The sequence below is a fragment of the Mauremys mutica genome, chromosome 20 (genome assembly GCF_020497125.1).
Source record: "Mauremys mutica isolate MM-2020 ecotype Southern chromosome 20, ASM2049712v1, whole genome shotgun sequence".
NCBI lineage: Eukaryota > Metazoa > Chordata > Testudines > Geoemydidae > Mauremys > Mauremys mutica.
Genome location: NC_059091.1, coordinates 25,006,199 through 25,028,022, shown reverse-complemented (window position 1 = coordinate 25,028,022; position 21,824 = coordinate 25,006,199). Strand labels below are relative to the sequence as shown.

At 67.0% G+C, this 21,824-nt stretch overlaps 1 protein-coding gene across 3 annotated transcripts; it reads right to left on the bottom strand.

Annotated features, from left to right (window-relative positions):
• Positions 1 to 284: 284 nt before the first annotated feature.
• Positions 285 to 21,392, bottom strand: S1PR2 (sphingosine-1-phosphate receptor 2). 3 transcript variants are annotated; one of them, XM_044995647.1, is made up of 2 exons: positions 21,269 to 21,392; positions 285 to 2,162 (listed from the first exon to the last, which is right to left on the bottom strand). In XM_044995647.1, exon 2 carries the CDS (start codon positions 2,139 to 2,141, stop codon positions 1,047 to 1,049), a length of 1,095 nt encoding a protein of 364 aa, XP_044851582.1. In that variant the 5' UTR covers positions 2,142 to 2,162; positions 21,269 to 21,392; the 3' UTR covers positions 285 to 1,046. The 3 variants fall into 3 exon arrangements, with proteins under 3 accessions (XP_044851582.1, XP_044851581.1, XP_044851583.1); XM_044995646.1 differs by lacking the exon at positions 21,269 to 21,392 and adding an exon at positions 11,578 to 11,826; XM_044995648.1 differs by lacking the exon at positions 21,269 to 21,392 and adding an exon at positions 11,755 to 11,798.
• Between the last annotated feature and the right edge of the window lie 432 nt (positions 21,393 to 21,824).

Here is a 21,824-nt window from a genome sequence, read left to right as displayed (position 1 = left end):
CCACACACCCCAACTGCACCGCACAGCCAGACACACACACTGCACAGACACACACACAGTGCACCGCACCGCACAGCCAGACACACACACTGCACAGACACACACACTCTGCCTACACACCCACAGTGCACCGCACAGCCACACACCCCAACCGCACCGCACAGCCAGACACACACACTGCACAGACACACACACTCTGCCTACACACCCACAGTGCACCGCACAGCCACACACCCCAACTGCACCGCACAGCCAGACACACACACAGTGCACCGCACCGCACAGCCAGACACACACACTGCACAGACACACACACAGTGCACCGCACCGCACAGCCAGACACACACACACACACAGTGCACCGTACAGCCAGCCAGCCCCCCCCCCCCACTGCACCGCACAGACACACTCGCTCTAAGCAGGCGTGGGCCCCTGGAGGGTTCTTGCCCCATTCCCTGCGCAGCCCCCAGTTCATCCTGCCCCCGACAGCGCCTGCTCGCTGCACTGAGCCGGGGCCGGGTGCCATGCGGGGGCTCTGGTGCCCGGACGCTACCAGCTGGTGAGGGAAAATAGATGCAGTGGGGGCTTGGTGCTGACTGCCCAGATCCCCTCCGCGCCCCCTGGGCCGGGCCTGGTGCAGCAAGCCCCTCGCTGCCAGCCCCCTCCATCCCAGCAGGGCAGCTGGCAGTTCCCCCGCAGGCAGAGCAGGGCGGGGCTGAGCTCCCAGCAGGGCAGGGCGTCCGCCGGAACGGCCCCTGGGCCAGCGTGCATGGAGCCAGGCAGCCGCCACCCAGCCCCTGGGCGCGCGCCGGGTGGGCGTGGGCGTGGGGGTTGGGTGAGGCCGTGCTGGGAGCAGGCAGGATCCCGGCAGGAGTGGGTGGCGCTCGGGAAGACGGGATCACGCAAACCAGACTGTCAGTAACTGGAGAGTCCCCGCCCTCCTTGCCCCGGCAGAGACGCCCTCGGCAGCCTCCTGCTGCCGGCGGGAGAGCCGGCTCCGGGCCGGGTCCCTTCGTACCAATCAGCGCCCGCTGTCCCTGCGGCACTCACACCGAGGTGGTGCACTCCCGCAGGATGGGCGAGGTGGGCAGGTCTTGCTTCTGGGTGCAGCGCTCCAGGGAGCTGGAGCTGCGGAGGGGCACCATGCAGCGCTCGGCCGGCTTGCCGCGTCCCGCCACGCCCCAGCAGCACAGCACCCGCAGGAACTCCTTCCGCATGTCCTTGCTGCGCAGCGTGTAGATCACGGGGTTGATGGCCGAGTTGAGGGCGGCGAAGCCGAAGAAATAGTCCGCCTTGTAGAGGACGGGGCAGGCCTTGATGGCGCACGAGGTGTCCAGCAGGAGGATGATGAAGGCCGGCAGCCAGCAGATGATGAAGGCCCCCAGGACGATGGTGACCGTCTTGAGCAGGGCCAGGGTCTGCACGCTGGCGATCTCGGCGTGGCTGGAGCGGACGATGCAGTAGATGTGGCCGTACAGCAGCACGATGGAGAGCAGGATGGCGGTGAAGACGGTGACGACGAAGAGGATGTAGCGCTTGGAGTAGAGGGGCAGGACGGTGGAGCAGTCCTCCAGGCGGCCCATGCAGTTCCAGCCCATGATGGGCAGCCCCCCGATGGCCACCGAGATCACCCAGCAGGCCCCGATCAGCAGCACCATGCGGCAGTTCTTGTCGCTGCTGTACACCTTCACCTTGGTGATGGCCACGTGCCGCTCGATGGCGATGGCCAGCAGGCTGAGGACCGAGGCTGCCAGCGTGGCAAAGGCCGTGCCCTCCCGCACGAACCACTGCACCGGCGTCAGGCTGAAGGTGTGCTGGCCCGAGAGCAGGACGTTGGCCATGAAGGCCAAGCCGGCCAGCAGGTCGGAGAAGGCCAAGTTGCCGATGAAGATGAACATGGCCGAGTGGAACTTCTTGTTGCGGTAGACGGAGACCAGCACCAGCAGGTTCTCCAGCACGATGAGACAGCACAGGATGACGATGGCGATGGAGACGGCGTCACGCCCCGGGCTCTGCCGCTTCTCCGTCAGCTCCTTGGTGTAGTTGTAGTGCTCCCGGATCTTCTGCGGGTTGAAGTAATCCTTGTAGATGCTCCCCATGGCCGCCCGGAGCTCGGCGTCACGGGGCGCAGGCCATGGCATCGTCACTGGGGGCGGGTGCACCTGAGGGCACAGGCAGAGAAAGGGTCAGAGCTGACTCGGGTGGGGGGGGAAAGCGGCTCTGAGACAATGGACGGAGCAGCGAGAGCAAGAACGGGGGAGAGACTCACCCCCCCTGGCTGTCCTCCTCCATCCCGCCGGCCCCCCTGTATGCCTCCTCCTCCCCATCCATTGTATCCGTCCATCTCTTCCACCTCCCTCGTCCGTCCGTCCTGCACTGCCAGCTGGGCGCCAGCCGGGGAAAGGAGGCACAGGGACACTTCACCTGTCTAAACTCACGAGTCCCTCGCCCAAGGAACCTCACCCTGCGGAGGCGAGTCCCGCAGGTTAACAGCCCACTGGGTAGCATGAGTTTCCTTCCCCCACATCCAGTGCATTCCCCCTTCGTCTCACCCCCACGGCTCCTGGTTCTCCTGTGGCCGGCTCACAAGGGACCAGGCACCGTTCTCCACCCCCGGCCACGGTGCGTCTTCTCGCAGGCGGCCCTCAGCTGGGACCGGAACGACAGTCCCATCGCCCCCGCGGGACGCCTGTTTGCCTTTGCTACCGGAGCTTCCTGTCCCAGCGCGGGTCCCTTCCCCCCAGCAGGGACTCCCCGTCCAGTGCACATCTGGCAGCCAGCTCTGCGCTCCGTACACTGGGCCCTGCCTCCCGCCAGCCCCAGGCAGCTGCAGCAGCCATGCACGAGTGGGCAGGGGGGGCGATGGGGGAGCTGTGCACCCCCCCGTGTCACAGTGACGCTCGGCTGGTCGCACGCCCCGCTGCTCCCTTCCCGTAAGGGGCCAGGTTCTCAGCTGGGGTCAACCAGCACCAGAGCTGGGCTGGTGACCCAGTGACGGGAGGAGCCTTTCCGCCCTCGTCCAGTGCGCAGCAGGCAGGGGACGGGGGATGGGCTGGGAGTCAGGACACCTGGGTTCTAGTCCCAGCTCCGCCACTGACCTTGGGCAGGTCCCTGCCCCTCTTCCCCTCCCCCCATCTACTTCGACTGTGAGCTCTTGAGGGCAGAGGGTGTGGGCAGCACCCGGCACAATGGGGCCCAGATCTCGGCGGGGGTCTGGGCAGAGCCCATGGTCAGACTCACGGAGTGGGGGGGAGTCGGGGCCCCGCACCCCCCACTTCCTGCGGTTCCCCGGGACTCTCAGCCAGGCAGTGACACCGACGGGTTATTAGCCGACAGGAACAGCCCCCAGCAGGGCTTGTGGGTACAACCAGGACCCCCAGCCAGGTCCCTCGGGGGGGGGGGAGCTTAGACCCCAGCCTGGGGTTCCTGCCTCTTCCCAGCCAGCCCAGAACTGAAAGCAAAACCCCTCCAGACGGCTCTCTCCCCCTCCCCCAGCTCCTGCCCTCCCTTTGCCCAGCTGCCCGGGCAAAGGTGCCACCTGGCCCCACCCCCCTCCTGGCTCAGGTTACAGGCTCAGGTAACTCTCACCTGCTCTCCCCTCCCCCATGCAGCCAGCCCCAGTCACCAGCCCCATTCCCGGGTCAGTCCGCCCCGCCCCCGGCCAGACTGGGTCAGAGCCAGGGTCCATCTAGCCCAGCGTCCTGTCTCTGAGCAGAGCTGGTGCCAGGTGCCCCAGAGGGAATGACCAGAACAGGGCGTTATCGAGCGATCCAGCCCCTGCTGTCTGGTCCCGGCTCCTGGCAAACAGGCTGGGGACCCCCGAGCGTGGGGTCGCGTTCCTGCCCAGCCTGGCTAAAAGCCGCTGACGGACCTGTCCTCCAGGAACGTCGTTAACACGTTGGTTTGAACCCAGTGATACTTTTGGCCTTCACAACATCCCCTGGCAGCGAGTTCCACAGGCTGCCGGTGCGCTGGGTGAAGAAACACTTCCCTTTGTCTGTGTGAAACCTGCTGCCCGTTCATTTCATTTGGGGTTATGAGCCGGGGCAAACAAGACGTCCTTCTTCACTTTCTCCACCCCAGACATGATTTCATAGACCTCAGTCAGATCCCCCCTTCGTTCTCCCTGTTCCAAGCGGAACAGTCCCAGTCACCAGAGGGAAAATTCCTTTATGGTGCAATTCAATTCCATGCTAGAACTGGCCTCACTAGCACGGCAAAAAGTCATTTCCCTCTGTTGATATTCACCCCTTTTTGTCAACTGTTGGAAATGGGTCACATCCACCTCGTTAGCACGGACCCCCCACTTGGCAAGGCAACTCCCATCTGTTCGTGTGCTGTGTAGCGATACCTGCTACTGTATGTTCCACTCCAGGCACCCGATGAAGTGGGCTGCCGCCCACCAAAGCTTATGCCCAAAGAAATGCATAGAAGGGAACAGATAAGAGGAGTGTTTATATGCACACAGAGAAGATGCCAGACCAGCTCCAAGATGACTGGTTAGCAGGAAAAAAACGTTTGTGGTGATAATCAAGATGCTCAATCACAGACAGCTGACAAGAGGTGTAAGGATCCTTATCATATGGAAAAAGATTCAAGTAGTGTCATGACTCAGCCATTCCCAGTCTCTATCAAGCCAGAGTTAATTGTATCTAATTTGCAAATCAATTCAAGTTCAGCAGTTTCTCGCTGGAGTCTGTTTCTGAAGCTTTTCTGTTGCAAAATTGCCACCTTCAGGCCTGTCACTGAGTGGCCAGAGAGGTTGAAGTGTCTCCCACTGGTGTTTGACTGTTATGATTCCTGATGTCAGATTTGTGTCTGTTTATTCTTTTGCGTAGAGACTGTCCGGTTTGGCCAATGCACATGGCAGAGGGGCATTGCTGGCACACATCACATTGGTAGATGTGCAGGTGAATGAGCTCACGCCATCAGGGTGATACTTTGGGCCAGTGCTATAACGGGGTTCAAAAGGGAGCTAGACAGATTCCTGGAGGACAGGTCCATCGATGGCTATTAGCCACGCTGGGCAGGGCTGATGCCTCTGTTTGCCAGCAGCTGGGAATGGGCGACAGGGGAGGGGTCACTTGGTGATTCCCTGTTCTGTTCATTCCCCCTGGGGGCACCTGGCACTGGCCGCGGTCGGCAGACAGGACACTGGGCTGGACGGACCCTGGGTCTGACCCAGTCTGGCCGTTCGTATGTTCCTTCTGGTCCTGCTGACTTATTACTATTTAATGTATCAAGTTGTTTCAAAACCTCCTCTACTGACACCTCAGTCGGGGACAGTTCCTCAGATCCGTCACCTAAACCGAATGGCTCCAACGTCTGAGTCTCCCTCACACCCTCTGCAGTGAAGACCCATCAAATAATTCATGTCGCTTCTCTGCAAAGGCCTGGCTTCCTCAGGAGCTCCTTTAGCACCTCCAGCACCCAGTGGCCACACTGGCTGTTTGGCAGCTTCCTGCTGCTAATGTACTTTTAAAAATTGCTGTCGGTTTCTGTGTCTTTTGTTCGCTGCTCTTCAAATTCTTTGTTGGCCTGATGACACTTGCTGACTCGCCTGAGCTCATGCTCCTTTCTATTTTCCTCGGGAGGATCTGACTTCCAATTGTTGAAGGATCCCTCTCTGCCTCTAACTGCCTCTTCTACGCTGTTGTTTAGCCCTGGTGGCATCTATTTGGTCCCGACTACTTCTTTATTTGCTCTCTCTCTCTCTCTCTCTCTCTCTCTCGTTTGCGCCTCTATTATAATGATTTTAAGACGTGTCCATGCAGCTTGCAGGCATTTCACTCAGTGACTGTTCCTTTTAATTCCCCTTTAACTGGATTCTTCATTTTTGTGTAGTTCCCCTTTTTGAAGACAAATGCTACTGCGGTGGGTTTTTTGGTATTTCCGCCCCGCAAGGATGTTAAATTTAATTACATCCTGGTTGCTGTTACCGAGCAGTTCAGCTACGTTCACCTCTTGGACCAGATCCTGTGCACCACTTAGGCCTAAATCAAGAATTGCCTCTCCCCCCGCGGGTTCCAGGACGAGCTGCTCCAAGAAGCCGTCATTAATGGGGTCTAGAAATGTTCTCTCTGCCTCCCATCCTGAGGTGACGTTCCCAGTCCATGTGGGGATAGTTGAAATCCCTTTTCTGTTTCTGTAGCCTCTCTTCTCTCCCTGGCATTTCACAATCACCGTCACCATCCGGGTCAGGCGGTCGGCTGCACATCCCTACTGCTAGACTCTTCTTATTCAAGCAGGGAATTTCTATCCAGACAGGTTCTCTGGGCCCGTTAGAGTCATTTCAGATTTTTACTATATTTCACTCTATGCTTTCACTCTCACACAGAGCCACACATAGAATCATAGAATCTCAGGGTTGGAAGGGTCCTCAGGAGGTGTCTAGTCCAACCCCCTGCTCAAAGCAGGACCAAACCCAACTAAATCATCCCAGCCAGGGCTTCGTCAAGCCTGACCTTAAAAACCTCTAAGGAAGGAGATTCCACCACCTCCCTAGGTAACCCATTCCAGTGCTTCACCACCCTCTGAGTGAAATAGCATTTCCTAATATCCAACCTAAACCTCCCCCACTGCAACTTGAGACCATTGCTCCTTGTTCTGTCATCTGGTACCACTGAGAACAGTCTAGATCCATCCTCTTTGGAACCCCCTTTCAGGTAGTTGAAAGCAGCTATCAAATCCCCCCTCATTCTTCTCTTCTGCAGACTAAACAATCCCAGTTCCCTCAGCCTCTCCTCGTAAGTCATGTGCTCCAGCCCCCTAAGCATTTTTGTTGCCCTTCGCTGGACTCTTTCCAATTTTTCCACATCCTTCTTGTGGTGCGGGGCCCAAAACTGGACACAGTACTCCAAATGAGGCCTCACCAGTGCTGAATAGAGGGGAATGATCATGTCCCTCGATCTGCTGGCAATGCCCCTACTTATACGACCCAAAATGCCATTAGCCTTCTTGGCAACAAGGGCACACTGTTGACTCATATTCAGCTTTTCTTCCACCGTAACCCCTAGGTCCTTCTCTGCAGAAATGCTGCCGAGCCATTCGGTCCCTAGTCTGTAGTGGTGCATGGGATTCTTCTGTCCTAAGTGCAGGATCCTGCACTTGTCCTTGTTGAACCTCATCAGGTCTCTTTTGGCCCAATCCTCTAATTTGTCTAGGCCCCTCTGTATCCTATCCCTACCCTCCAGCGTATCTACCTCTCCCCCCCAGCTTAGTGTCATCTGCAAACTTGCTAAGGGTGCAAATCATCCCATCCTCTAGATCATTAATGAAGATATTGAACAAAACCAGCCCCAGGACCGACCCCTGGGGCACTCCACTTGATACCGGCTGCCAGCTAGACATGGAGCCTGCTCTGTCATTCCTATTTGTACTTGGACTTCCCATGTCCCACTGATTATCAGTGTTCCACCGAGAGTCTGTGAGGCCTCTGTCTAGAGTTCTAGCACTTGTACACGAGCTTCTATAAAATGTGTCAATATTTTGGTGTCTGCCTTCACGGATGTAACTGAATGGGGCTGGTTTTCGTTTGACTGTTTCTCTTCTCCTCCTACCTGCTCCTCATTACTAGGAACTAGAGGATCCTCCCCTAAGGGATGGCTCTGTCTGAGCCATGTGCTGCTCTGCGCCTGTCGGCTTTCCCCAGCTTCCTTTAAAAACTCCTCCACAACCTTTCTGATTGTCTAGGCCACCCACCTGGTTCCGGTTTGGTTTAGGTGGAGCCCATCCTGCCTGTGGAGGCTCCTCCTTTGCCAAAAGGCCTCCAGGACCTCTCTCCTGTCCTCCCCTAGGTCACTGACACCTCCGTGTGCCACGACCACCGGCTCCTCCCCAGCACTGCACGGAAGCTGGCTCCGCGGTGCGAGAGGACACCCCCACATCCCACCTGGGCTCATGTCCCGCCGCTCCAGCTGGGTGTTCTCCTCCCGCAAGACTCTCCTCCTCCTCGGCAGCCCAGTGGCTCTCAGCTGGCGGGTGGGACCCAGAAACTCTGGTCTCTTTACCCCCTTCCCCTTTAGCTCCTCGGGCTCAGCCACACCCGGCGCAATGGGGGGGCCAGAGGCCCTGAACCCCGCAGCACAGAACCAGAACCCCCCCCCCACTATCAACAGTTACCATCAGTCTGAGTCTGGGCTGCAGCAGATGCTGCGAAGCGCTTCTCCCCCACGCTGCAGGATACAGCTCCTGGCACTGCCGGGGGGGGCGGGGGGGTTGCATGGCCTGGTCTACCACAGGACAGAGCTGACTCAGAACGAAATCCTGAACCAGGTAATAATAGCTGCACTTTTCAATGCCCTGTACTAAAGCGAAACCACGAAGGAGGGAGGCTGGGGGGCGGGGGGGGGGGGGGGCTGGGAGCCAGGACTCCTGGGTTCTTTTCCCGTCTCTGCCATAGACTCACTGTCACCATGGTCCCCTCTCCCCTGAGCCAGTCCAGGTCTTGCATTCCTCTCTGCCAGTGCCCCCCGCGATCAGGCACCAGCCCAGCCATTCCCTCTGCATGAGAGGCCCCCACGGAGAGGGGCTCCCCAGGCCGGCCCCCAGTGCCCTGGGGGGAGCTCTGCCAGGGCAGCCCGGGGGGTCCTGGGGAAGGAGCCCAGTGGGAGCCCAGGGACTGGCCCGTGGTTCCAGCTCCTTCCCCAGGCCCCAGAGGGCTCTGCTAGGGGGCAGGAAGTGGGTTGGGCGGAGAACAGGAGGGGGCACTGGGTGGAGGGGGAGCCTAGGTGCAGGACCAGGAGAGACTCACCTGTGTTCTCAGCCTCCCCACAACCCTGCCCCACGGGGAAGGGGGGGATGTTGGCAGCCCCCTGACCTGCACTAAGGCCGATGAGCCCTGTGGGTCTGGGAAAACCTGGCGTGTGCGCGGGGGGGGGGGGGGGTTCGCCCCAGGAGGTTACAGGTGACCCAGGCTGCATGGGCAGAGCCCATGGTCACGGGCAGGAGGCAGCAGGTCCCTGACTTGGATTTGACACTGGTGAGGGGGCAGTTCTGCCTGCAGGCCCCAGCCCCAGCCCCAGCCCGGAGACACACTCGGGCGTTCAGTCCCCCGCCTCCCCCCCCCGCTGCAGGAATGGCCACGGGGGGGGGGGCACCAGGGGCACCGCACGCTGAGACCCAGCAAACTCGCTTCACACAGCCCCCAGCCAATGGCCAGACGGGTACAGCTTTGGGCTACGATTCTCCAGGCCTTGCTGGGGGGGGAAGGCCCTCACCCCATTCCCTGCCCCACGGAGCCAGCCAGCCCCCCGGCCCGGGGCGTCCCTGCCCCATTCCCCGCCCCACGGAGCCAACCAGCCCCCCGGCCCGGGGCGTCCCTGCCCCATTCCCCACCCCACGGAGCCAGCCAGCCCCCCGGCCCGGGGCGTCCCTGCCCCATTCCCCGCCCCACGGAGCCAACCAGCCCCCCGGCCCGGGGCGTCCCTGCCCCATTCCCCACCCCACGGAGCCAGCCAGCCCCCCGGCTCGGGGCGTCCCTGCCCCATTCCCCACCCCACGGAGCCAGCCAGCCCCCCGGCTCGGGGCATCCCTGCCCCATTCCCCGCCCCACGGAGCCAGCCAGCCCCCCGGCCCGGGGCGTCCCTGCCCCATTCCCCGCCCCACGGAGCCAGCCAGCCCCCCAGCCTAGGGTGTCCCTGCCCCATTCCCTGCCCCACGGAGCCAGCCCCCCGGCCCGGGGCCCCGTGTCCCCTCTGACAGCCCCACGGAGCCAGCCAGCCCCCCGGCCCGGAGTGTCCCTGCCCCATTCCCCGCCCCACGGAGCCAGCCAGCCCCCCGGCCGGGTTTGTCCCTGCCCAATTCCCGGCCCCACGGAGCCAGCCACCCCCCAGCCTAGGGTGTCCCTGCCCCATTCCCTGCCCCACGGAGCCAGCCCCCCGGCCCGGGGCCCCGTGTCCCCTCCGACAGCCCCACGGAGCCAGCCAGCCCCCCGGCCCGGAGTGTCCCTGCCCCATTCCCCGCCCCACGGAGCCAGCCAGCCCCCCGGCTCGGGGCGACCCTGCCCCATTCCCCGCCCCACGGAGCCAGCCAGCCCCCCAGCCCGGAGCGTCCCTGCCCCATTCCCCGCCCCACGGAGCCAGCCAGCCCCCCAGGCTCGGGCGTCCCTGCCCCATTCCCCGCCCCACGGAGCCAGCCAGCCCCCCAGCCTAGGGCATCCCTGCCCCATTCCCTGCCCCACGGAGCCAGCCAGCCCCCCAGCCCGGGGCGTCCCTGCCCCATTCCCCGCCCCACGGAGCCAGCCAGCCCCCCAGCCTTGGGCGTCCCTGCCCCATTCCCCGCCCCACGGAGCCAGCCAGCCCCACAGCCCGGGGCGTCCCTGCCCCATTCCCCGCCCCACGGAGCCAGCCAGCCCCCCCGCCCGGGGCGTCCCTGCCCCATTCCCCGCCCCACGGAGCCAGCCAGCCCCCCGGCCCGGGGCGTCCCTGCCCCATTCCCCGCCCCACGGAGCCAGCCAGCCCCCCGGCTCGGGGTGTCCCTGCCCCATTCCCCGCCCCACGGAGCCAGCCAGCCCCCCGGCCCGGAGTGTCCCTGCCCCATTCCCTGCCCCACGGAGCCAGCCAGCCCCCCGGCTCGGGGCGACCCTGCCCCATTCCCCGCCCCACGGAGCCAGCCAGCCCCCCAGCCCGGAGCGTCCCTGCCCCATTCCCCGCCCCACGGAGCCAGCCAGCCCCCCTGCCGTGGGCGTCCCTGCCCCATTCCCCGCCCCACGGAGCCAGCCAGCCCCCCAGCCTAGAGCATCCCTGCCCCATTCCCTGCCCCACGGAGCCAGCCAGCCCCCCAGCCTAGGGCGTCCCTGCCCCATTCCCCGCCCCACGGAGCCAGCCAGCCCCACAGCCCGGGGCGTCCCTGCCCCATTGCCCGCCCCACGGAGCCAGCCAGCCCCCCGGCCCGGGGCGTCCCTGCCCCATTCCCCGCCCCACGGAGCCAGCCAGCCCCCCGGCCCGGGGCGTCCCTGCCCCATTCCCCGCCCCACGGAGCCAGCCAGCCCCCCGGCCCGGGGCGTCCCTGCCCCATTCCCCGCCCCACGGAGCCAGCCAGCCCCCCGGCTCGGGGTGTCCCTGCCCCATTCCGCGCCCCACGGAGCCAGCCAGCCCCCCGGCCCGGGGCGTCCCTGCCCCATTCCCCGCCCCACGGAGCCAGCCAGCCCCCCAGCCTAGGGTGTCCCTGCCCCATTCCCCGCCCCACGGAGCCAGCCAGCCCCCCGGCCCGGGGCGTCCCTGCCCCATTCCCCGCCCCACGGAGCCAGCCAGCCCCCCAGCCCGGAGCGTCCCTGCCCCATTCCCCGCCCCACGGAGCCAGCCAGCCCCCCAGCCTAGGGCGTCCCTGCCCCATTCCCCGCCCCACGGAGCCAGCCAGCCCCCCGGCCCGGAGCGTCCCTGCCCCATTCCCCGCCCCACGGAGCCAGCCAGCCCCCCAGCCTAGGGTGTCCCTGCCCCATTCCCCGCCCCACGGAGCCAGCCAGCCCCCCGGCCCGGAGCGACCCTGCCCCATTCCCCGCCCTACGGAGCCAGCCAGCCCCCCGGCTCGGGGCCCCGTGTCCCCACCGACAGCCCCCCGGCAGCGCGCCCCGCTCACCCCAGCGCGGCCCCCGGCCCCGGAGCGCGCCTGGCTCCGGCCGCTCCCCGCCGCGCTCTCCCGGCTACTCCCGCTGGGGCGCCGCGCTCCTGCCCCGGCTCCTGCCCCGGCTCCGGGTCCCTCCCGCCGGCCGCGAGGCGGGGACGTGGCCAGGGCGCAGCCGGAGCGATTCGTCACCTCGGTTCCAGCGGGCTGTGGCTGCGCCCCCGGCGGGAGGAGCCTGGCCCGGCCCCGGCCCCGGCCCCGGCCCCGGCCCCCCGGGACCCGGCTCCGCGCCCAGCTCCGTCCCGGGCCCGAGTGCGCAGCGGGGCGAACCCTGCCCGGCCCCGGCCCCGGCCCCGGCCCCGCGGGGCGCGGCCTCTCGGCCGGCGGGCAGGCGGGCGGGGCTGCCAAAATCAGTGGGGGGCGGGATCGGCCCAGGATCCCGCCGGGCTGCGCCCCAAGGACCCCAGCAGCCCCCTTCCAGCGACCCCAGCACCCCGACCCTCCCGACACCTCCTGCACCCCCTTCCAGCACCCCCCGACTCCCTTCCAGCACCCCCCGTCCCCCCAGACCCCTTTCCAGCACCCCCTGTCCCCCCAGAGGCCCCAGCACCCCCCGACCCCCCGGACACCCCCTGACCCCCTTCCAGCACCCCCCGACCCCCCCGACACCTTCTGCACCCCCTTCCAGCACCCCCCGACCCCCCTGGCCCCCTTCCAGCACCCCCGACCCCCCCGACACCTTCTGCACCCCCTTCCAGCACCCCCCGACCCCCCTGGCCCCCTTCCAGCACCCTCCGACCCCCCCGACACCTTCTGCACCCCCTTCCAGCACCCCCCGACCCCCCTGGCCCCCTTCCAGCACCCCCCGACCCCCCAGAGACCCCAGCACCCCCCAAACCCCCGGACACCTCCTGCACCCCCTTCCAGCAACCCCTGTCCCCCCAGAGACCCCAGACCCCGACCCCCCACCCCCCCCAACCCTCCTGCACCCCCAACCCCCTTCCAGCACCCCCTACCCCCCAGGGACCCCAGCACCCCAACCCCCCCAGGACCCCCTGACCCCCGCTACCCGAGCACCTCTGACCCCACTGACCCCTCCTGCACCCCCTGTCCCCCCAACACCCCCAACTCCTCCTGCACCCCCTGTCCCCCCAGAGACCCCCTGGCCCCCGCTACCCCAGCACCTCTGACCCCACTGACCCCTCCTGCACCCCCTGTCCCCCCAACACCCCCAACTCCTCCTGCACCCCCTGTCCCCCCAGAGACCCCCTGGCCCCCACTACCCCAGCACCTCTGACCCTACTGACCCCCCCAGCACCCCCTGTCCCCCCCAACACCCCCGTCCCCTCCTGCTCCCCCTGTCCCCCCCGAGACCCCCTGGCCCCCCAGAGACCCCCTGGCCCCCGCTACCCCAGCACCTCTGACCCCACTGACCCCTCCTGCACCCCCTGTCCCCCCAACACCCCCAACTCCTCCTGCACCCCCTGTCCCCCCAGAGACCCCCTGGCCCCCGCTACCCCAGCACCTCTGACCCTACTGACCCCTCCTGCACCCACTGGACCCCTTCCAGCACCCCCCGACCCCCTCCTGGGGCCCCATACTCTCCAGCTCCCGCCAACCCCCCAGACACACTCTGGCCCCCAGAAATCCCTGCCCCCTCTTCACCTGCCACTCAGGTTCCCCTGCCGCACTAGGGTCCCCAGCACCCAGTCGCCTGCACCCAACATTCCTGGTCTGCCCCCCTCCCCACCCCCCCGACATGCTCCAGTGCCCCCCCCCCCCCGGAATGCCACCGACTTCAATTACCCAAATCTATACAAACGGCCTCGCTCCATGATTTGCATAGCTGGGGGAGTATGCAAAACCCCGGCGGCTCTGGGGAGGACCCCTCAGCACCCCCCAGGACCCCCCCAGAACACCAGCATCCCCCTTTCTCCAGTGACCCTGCCCTTCCCCTCCCAGGGCCCCCTCTCCTCCAGGGGCCAACCTTCCCCCGGCCAGGAGTAGTGGGGGAGCACCCCCCCCCCCACTGCCCAGCTGTCAGATGGGGAGAGGAGCCTCACAGGAAATACAGAGGCAAATTCTCCCTTGGAGGCAATGACAGACTGGCCAGGCGCCCGGCGGGGGGAGGGGGTGTTGTCAGGGATGCAGCGACACCAGGGGATCCCTGGGGCAGGAGAGAAGGGGAACCCCCCAATGGGAGAGGCTCGGGCTGTGGGGTGATTCCCTGGTGCCCTGGCACCGGTGTGCTGTTAGCAGCTGTACCTGTGTGCACCTGGCAGGATCGAGACGCCCCGTGCCAGTATCCTGCTTTCACAGCCAATTGCAGGTTCTCCAGGGCAGAGACCCAGGGTGCCCCCTGGACCGTGCGTCAATTGCCCACTATCCCTTTTGCAGGGGTGGGGGGAGGCAGGGTTGCTGGCCCTCCTTGCAGGCTATGGGGCTGCAGAATACAGTCAGCCTGGGAAGAGCCCGCCTACAGCTAGGGGGGGGGGGGGGGCGTGGGGCCGGGCTCCCTAGGGAGCAGCCTGTTTTCTCTCTCACTGGCCTGGGTTCTTGCATGTCCTTGTTCTGAATTCAAAGCAATAAAGTTGTGTTACACTGCAACCTCCCATCCTGAACATGCAGATTTCCCTCTCCTTTCTGTGTGCTGTGAACATACCAGGACCATCTCCTCATCACAGATATATGTGCAGCACCTTGCGCCAGGGGCCTGGCTGTAATAATCCAGAACTGCCCTTTCCAGTCCATCCGCCCCTGTTTCCTGGGGCTGCGAGCCCTGTGCGCCAGGCTGGCTGTTAGCCCCGCTGGGCAGCTGGGAGGCCCGGTGAGCTGGGCCTGGCCCCCAATCACACAGGGAGGCTGCGGGGGAGCTCACTCGGGGCCCAGGCAAGGGCGCTAACGCCTCTGTCACCCTGTCCCTGCTCTGGCCAGGAGTGAAGGGCAGCGCCCCTGCGCCCCCTTGCAAGTTCTGCAGCCAGGGATGTCTCCTAAAGCCTAAGGGAGCACTTGGGAGGAGTTTTACCCACGAAAGCTTCTGCCCAAACAAGTCTGTTTGGTGCCACCGGACTCCGCGTTGTTTTTGTGGGTTCAGCCTAACACTTGGGATGGCTCGTGCCCCCCAGGCGCCCGGCGCAGCAGGGGGAGGGCTTTGGCCAGGGCAGACACAGGACAGCTCCTGCCCCGAGACACAACGGAGCAGGCGAGACAGGCGGGGGGGGGGGGGTGCAGGCAGGGCAGGGCTCAGTAGCCCCCCCCTCCCCAGCTTCAGTGGGATGCGGGTCGGCCCAGGAGCCAGCCCCTCAGCTCTCTGCCGGATGTGGGGCTGGGGAGGGGGGTATTTCCCAGACGTGGGGGCTCCCCTGATTCCGCCCTGTGCAGCCCACGCCGGGGAGCACCGGAGCTTGTGAAGAGCCGGCCTGGTGTCCCGGTGCAGCCCCCCCACGTGCCCGGCCCACGCGGCTTTAGGGGCTCTCTTTGGTCCCGAGGGCTCGGGACCGAGGCCAGGCCAGGCTCCGGGAGGCACCCAGCGAAGGGGTCGTGCCGGCCCAGCCTCTCACACCCAGGGGGGCCTTGTTCCCGGCCCAGGCAGCGACTCAGCCACAGCGCAAACTGGATCAGCGCCTGACGAGTGGCTCGTTAACGAACTTAACCCAAGGTTTAAGCAGACGGGGGGGCAGGGTGGTGCTGGGCCCGGGGGCAGGACCAGGCTCCCGGCGCAGTCTGCAAAGGGGGGGATTTGCATATCCAAATCACTATAATGTCTTGGCTCTGTGGGTGCTGAGCATGGGGCTGGGGTGGGGGCCCCCCGGCCAAGCTCTCTGGGCCAGACACCCCCAGGCCCTGGCGGCGGGTCCAGGGTGTGGGGGGGTCTCTCTGTGCCTGGGAAGCCAGCAGCAGCCGAGAGCCAAGACACTGCGGCGCTGGGGGGACGAACCGTCCCTCGCTGGGCTTTGCCGGCGTAACCGGGGGGAGGCCAAGGTGGTAACGTGGGTCACAGGCAGGGGCAGCACATCATGGTCTGCCTGAAAAATGCCCCCCCCCCCCCAGCTCAGGGAAATGCTGCTCAGCTCCCAGCCAGCCCTGCGAGAGCAGCCTCGTGTCACACGTGTGTGTGACACGTGTGAGAGCCCATGAGTGTGAGCGAGCCCAGTGGCAGGAATACCTGTCCATGTGTGTGCACGGGAGTGTGCATGCCTGAGGGTTTGCATGGTGTGCACACGTGGGTGTGTCTGCACAAGTGTGCAAGTGAACCAGTGCCCCCCATGGGGTACGTGCAGAGCCCAGCTGTGTTGTTCATCCACCAGCCCCTGTTCCCAGAGATAAGCACAATGCTGGGGGGGGGGAATTACCTCCCCCCAGCTGCAGGAGCCCTCCCCATGGCACCTGGGCCATCCCAGCCCATCACAGGGGTCTCTGGGTCCCAGCAGCAGCCAGGCTCGGAGACGGGCAGGCGAGGAGGGAAAGGCCTGTCCTACCTGGCTGGGCCCGTCATCCGGAGCCTCAGGGACCCGCCGGGCCGCCAGCGAGGCCCCTCTGCAGCTGCAGGCCAGGCCAGAGCCGGGAGCTGGCACTGCCAGCAGGGCCCTGCCCTCGCTCGGGGTTTCCATAGCAGGGAAGGAAACATCTCGGCCCAGACAAGAGCCTCCCCCAGGTCTCTCGGGGCGACTGGCTGGCTCCGCAGAACGCTCCAAGCGGGTCCAGGGCCCTTCCCCGGGGCCTCGGCTTCTCTGGGGCAGGAAGGGGCTTGGGAGCAACTTAGCTGAGAAGTCACAGCCAGCGGCCTCCCCGCCCACGGGGATCACGGGGCTTGGGACGGCGAAGCTTTCGCAGTGACAGGCAGGTGCCCCTCACTCCCGACCTGCAGCCCCTGCCAGCCCAGCCCTGGGCTCCCCCAAGCTCTGCCGGTGCCCCTCACTCCCGACCCGCAGCCCCTGCCAGCCCAGCCCTGGGCTCCCCCAAGCTCTGCCGGTGCCCCTCACTCCCGACCCGCAGCCCCTGCCAGCCCAGCCCTGGGCTCCCCGCAGCTCTGCCGGTGCCCCTCACTCCCGACCCGCAGCCCCTGCCAGCCCAGCCCTGGGCTCCCCGCAGCTCTGCCGGTGCCCCTCACTCCCAACCCGCAGCCCCTGCCAGCCCAGCCCTGGGCTCCCCGCAGCTCTGCCGGTGCCCCTCACTCCCTACCCGCAGCCCCTGCCAGCCCAGCCCTGGGCTCCCCCCAGCTCTGTCGGTGCCCCTCACTCCCGACTTGCAGCCCCTACTAGCTCAGCCCTGGGCTCCCCACAGCTCTGTCGGTGCCCCTCACTCCTGACCTGCAGCCCCTGCCAGCCCAGCCCTGGGCTCCCCGCAGCTCTGCCGGTGCCCCTCACTCCCGACCCGCAGCCCCTGCCAGTCCAGCCCTGGGTTCCCCCCAGCTCTGCCGGTGCCCCTCACTCCTGACCTGCAGCCCCTGCCAGCCCAGCCCTGGGCTCCCCCAAGCTCTGCCGGTGCCCCTCACTCCCGACCCGCAGCCCCTGCCAGCCCAGCCCTGGGCTCCCCCAAGCTCTGCCGGTGCCCCTCACTCCTGACCCGCAGCCCCTGCCAGCCCAGCCCTGGGCTCCCCGCAGCTCTGCCGGTGCCCCTCACTCCCGACCCGCAGCCCCTGCCAGCCCAGCCCTGGGCTCCCCGCAGCTCTGCCGGTGCCCCTCACTCCCAACCCGCAGCCCCTGCCAGCCCAGCCCTGGGCTCCCCCCAGCTCTGTCGGTGCCCCTCACTCCCGACTTGCAGCCCCTACTAGCTCAGCCCTGGGCTCCCCACAGCTCTGTCGGTGCCCCTCACTCCTGACCTGCAGCCCCTGCCAGCCCAGCCCTGGGCTCCCCCACCTGTACACTCACGCTCTGGCAGCTCTTCAGTTACAAATCCAAACTGTAGGACTAGAATCAACATGACCTAACCCGGAATCTGCCCCACCACCAGGAGACGCCCAACCGCCCGGGGGAACGCGAGGGGGCTGCCCGGTAGCTGTGCCCTGGAGCGACACCCAAGGTGCCGTGGGGACGGAGATGCCGGATGGCTGGGGAGCTGGTGCCCAGATGTGTGCAGGCAATCGCACGCACACACGTGCGCACACGGAGTCACGCACACACACAGCCGGGCGTCTGCAGTGACTCATGTGGCGCGGGAGGCATTGTGAGCTGCCAGGTTCCTGCCGCGCTGGGGGCACCTGGCTGGGAATCGTCTCCCAACTGGGCGCCCGGGGGAACCAGAGTCTGATCCAGGCACGTCCCAGCCCCGGGCTTTGGGGCTGGTGAGTCAGCGAGGCGGGGGGTGAGCAGGGCTAGGGACAGGGGGAAGGGGGCGAGGGAATGCAAGTGTGTCAAGGAGCACACGAGTGTGCCAGCCTGTGAGTGTGAGCGCGGGGGGAGGGAGGGCTGTCCGTGAGAGAGGAGTGTGCGGGAGCACACAAGTGTGCGACAGCCAGGGAGTGCGACCTGGGGAGCCCTGACCGGCCGGGTGTTGCTCTAACTGTCGTGGTGGCCGTTACTCTCTTGCACAACTCGTGTGCTGAGGGGATGGAACAGGATGGGTGAGGAAACTGCCCTGGCAGAGCGGGCCCTGCAGCCTGGACTGGGGAGCTGGGTGAGTGTGAGCGATGGCCCAACGCACCCACGTGTAACGGCAGCCCCCGTGGGCACATGCAGAGCCCGGCCTGCACACGCTGCCAGGCAGCACACTCAGGCACTAACACGCACACCCAGAGAGACATACACACACCCACACGTGCAGAGACATGGTGTGCGCACCGAGCTGTGCACTCACACTCTGACACACCCCATGCACGCAGAGCCATGCGTGTGCACAGCCCACACACCGTCACACACACACGCACGCACGGCTTCCTTGGGCGATTCTTTTCGTATTTCCATCTAGTTCCCTTGACGCGCCCAGCCAGCAGGGGCCGGGAGCCGAGCCGATGCCCAGAGCGCTGCCCTGGAAAGCGAAGGCCCCGATGGGGAGCAGATCGAGGGCCCCTCGGCCGGGGAGCACGGGGAGATCTGGCAGCAGATGCTCCTCCCTCCCCCGCATCCCCCCAGGCAGGAGAATTAGACCATTAACCCCAAGCAACAAAGGCAGCCTGTGTGCTGGGCCTGTAATTACAGCGAGAACATCCGGCTGCCCCAGGACGGACGGGTGCCGGTGCCCAGCCTCCCACTGCCCTGCCCCGGGGCAGCGGCCGCTCCCATTCACAGCCGTCCCGCGCTGCTCAGAGCTCCAGCCGCTAGGTGCTGGGCCCGGCACAGCAAATCTCCCTGGTAGGCAAAGGCGCTGGGGACGGAGCTGGGAGGGGCAAGGAGCCTTGTGCCAAGCTGCTCGGGGCCGGCCTGGCTCTGCCCGTGACCTGGCTGGCGACCGGGCGCTGCCCTCCGATGCCCCAGCGCCATCTCTGCCATCAGCTGCCCATCGCACGACTCCCAACCCGGGCGGGTCCTGTCCAGAGCTGGGTGCTCCCTTCGGCTCCTCCTCTGTCCCCACGGGTGCCCTTCGCCCAGCCGGGACCGGGGCCGGGGGACGCAGCGGGTCACGCCGCCCCTGGGAGTGGCCGTGCGAGCCCAGCAGCACAAGGGTGCCCCAGCCGTGGCCTGGACACGGCCCAGCTCGAGGGGCCAGCCCGGAGCCGTGGCCCCCGAGAGGGCGCGTGGGAGGCCAAGCGGGTGATGCGAACGAAGGGGGCCGAGCCGGACGGGCTGCAGCATCGATCCCCTCGTGAAGCAGCTCCGCCTGCCCCCGAGCCCCGTTCACCCCGCTCCGAGCTCGGCCGCCCCCGCGAGCGCTGAAGGGCGGCATCGTTACCCAGCCTGAACCGGCTGCCTGGGCCGCCGGGGGCGGGCGCCTTCACCCTGCTGCCGAGCCTCAGGGGCGCGGGGGGGGGGAGCCCTGGAGCTGGGGGGGGGCTGTTCAGACCATCCATCAGGCCTTGCTGAGAACAGGGGGCCCGTCACCGGGGGGGCAGGGGGGAGCCGATGCACAGAACCCTAAGTAAGCAGAGCCCCCCCCCCTCCAGGTCCCCGCCCCCGGCCAGGATCCTCGCCCCAAAGGCCGAGCCCCAGCAACACACGTGGCAACCCCCCCGGCAACCCCTTCTGCGCCCCCCCGGCCTATGGCCCAGCCCCCCCAGGGCAACTCCTGGGCCCCCCGGCCTATGGCCCAGCCCCCCGGCAACCCCTTCTGCGCCCCCCCGGCCTATGGCCCAGCCCCCCCAGGGCAACTCCTGGGCCCCCCGGCCTATGGCCCAGCCCCCCGGCAACCCCTTCTGCGCCCCCCCGGCCTATGGCCCAGCCCCCCCAGGGCAACTCCTGGCCCCCCCGGCCTATGGCCCAGCCCCCCCAGGGCAACTCCTGGGCCCCCCGGCCTATGGCCCAACCCCCCGGCAACCCCTTCCGCACCCCCCAGCCCAAGGGGGCCCCGACTCGCTGCCTTAGACCCCGGGGGGGTTTCTTGCCCTGTTGCAGCCGACAGGGGCTGGAATTGGCCCACCTGCAGCTCCCCCAGAGGCCAAGGCAGCGAATGGAAAAGCCCCTGATCCAGCCCTTAGCCCCCCCCAGCCAGAGGGGCCAGGAGAGAGAGCTCAGAGCCACGCTCTGGGCCCAGCAGAGCCCGGGGAGGGCGGGGGGCAGGACAGAGCCCGGGGAGGGCAGGGGGGCAGGACAGAGCCCGGGGGATGGGGGGCAGGATGGAGCCTGGGGGATGGGGGGCAGGACCGAGGGCAGGGAGGGGCCTGTAGGAGAGCGCCCCCTGCTGGGCCGTTAATGCAGGGGACAGACGGCGCGGCCCCAGGTCCCTGGCGAGGCTCCGGGCAGCGCCGCTCCCAGGGGGTCACCCCGTGGGTGTGACTCAGGGTCCCCAGCTGAATAAGGTCCCCGCCGAACAGGCGCGTCCCAGACAGCAGAGCCCCTCCGCCCCGACTGGGGAAACTGAGGCCATGTCTGGTGCCCAGTTCCCGCCTGAGGGACCACACGCTAGCGGGGCCGGTGGCAGAGGTGGGGTGTGTGCGTGTGTGTGTGTGTGTGTGTGTGCGTGTGTGTGTGTGTGTGTGTGTGTGTGTGTGTGTCACACGAGATCACGCCCCCCCCATCTCTGCCAGGGTTTATAAGCCCTGCCCTGAACCCCGCTGCGTCCCCCGAACCCCGGCAAGGTGCCCGCCACTGCCGCCAGTGAGGGGTCGCCGGCCCGGCCGGGACCTGACACGCAGGGCCGGATAAGCGTAGAACACGCGTGTGCGTGTTAACACGGGCGCACACAGTCCCGGGGGGGCACCTGCATTGTCCCTCAGACACGTCCCTCCCCCCCCAGCTTTGCGCCCACCAGGCAGCCACCCTGCAACCACCCCACTGAGCCCCCCCCCGGCACGGGACTCCCCTCCTCTGCCCCCCCCCAAAGTCAGCCACCTCTGGGGAGGTGCCGCGGCCAGGGCAGAGGCGGGACACCCAGGCCTGGACTTGGGCCAAGTTCACACCCAGGATCTGGGACCAGGCCCCGGCCCTGGTTGTCTCCCGGGAGCCCCAGCCAGGGAGCAGGGTGCTCGGGGCTGTACATCCCGCCCGTGGGCCCCCCCCCCGCAGAGGGGACAGTAACCGGCAGAGCGGCTGGGGGGCGGGTCAGCCGCGGGGGCGGGGGGCGGACAAGGGGCGTCCGCCCAGCGCCGAGCCGCCCGGCGCAGCGGGTCCCTTACCGGCCGCGGGTCCTGCCCCGAGCCCGGGCTCCGCTCGGCTCCGGCTCCGGCTCCTCCGCCGCTTGTGACACGTGCAGCGGGGGCGGAGCCGCATCGCCCCGCTCCCCCGGCGGCGGGGGCCGGGGCAGGGACCGCCCCGGGCCGGGACCCCCGCCCCACGCAGGGGCTCATTGGTTGACTGAGCGGGGCCGAGGGAGCCCGGACACCTGGGTTCCGCCCCGCCGGGGAAGGGAGGGGAATCCCCGAGTCCCTCCCGGCTGCATGAATCGCCCTGTCTGCTAAAGGGAGCGGGGGTGGGTGGGTCCCTCCCCCCGCGTTCAGGTCCCTCCCCCCGCGTTCAGGCTGCGAGCTCCCCCGACGGGGGCACCTCTCGCTGGGTCCGGGCGGCGCCCGGCGCGACGGGGCCCTGATCTCGGCCGGGGTCTGGGCGGCGCCCGGCGCGACGGGGCCCTGATCTCGGCTGGGGTCTGGGCAGCGCCCGGCGCGACGGGGCCCTGATCTCGGCCGGGGTCTGGGCAGCGCCCGGCGCGACGGGGCCCTGATCTCGGCCGGGGTC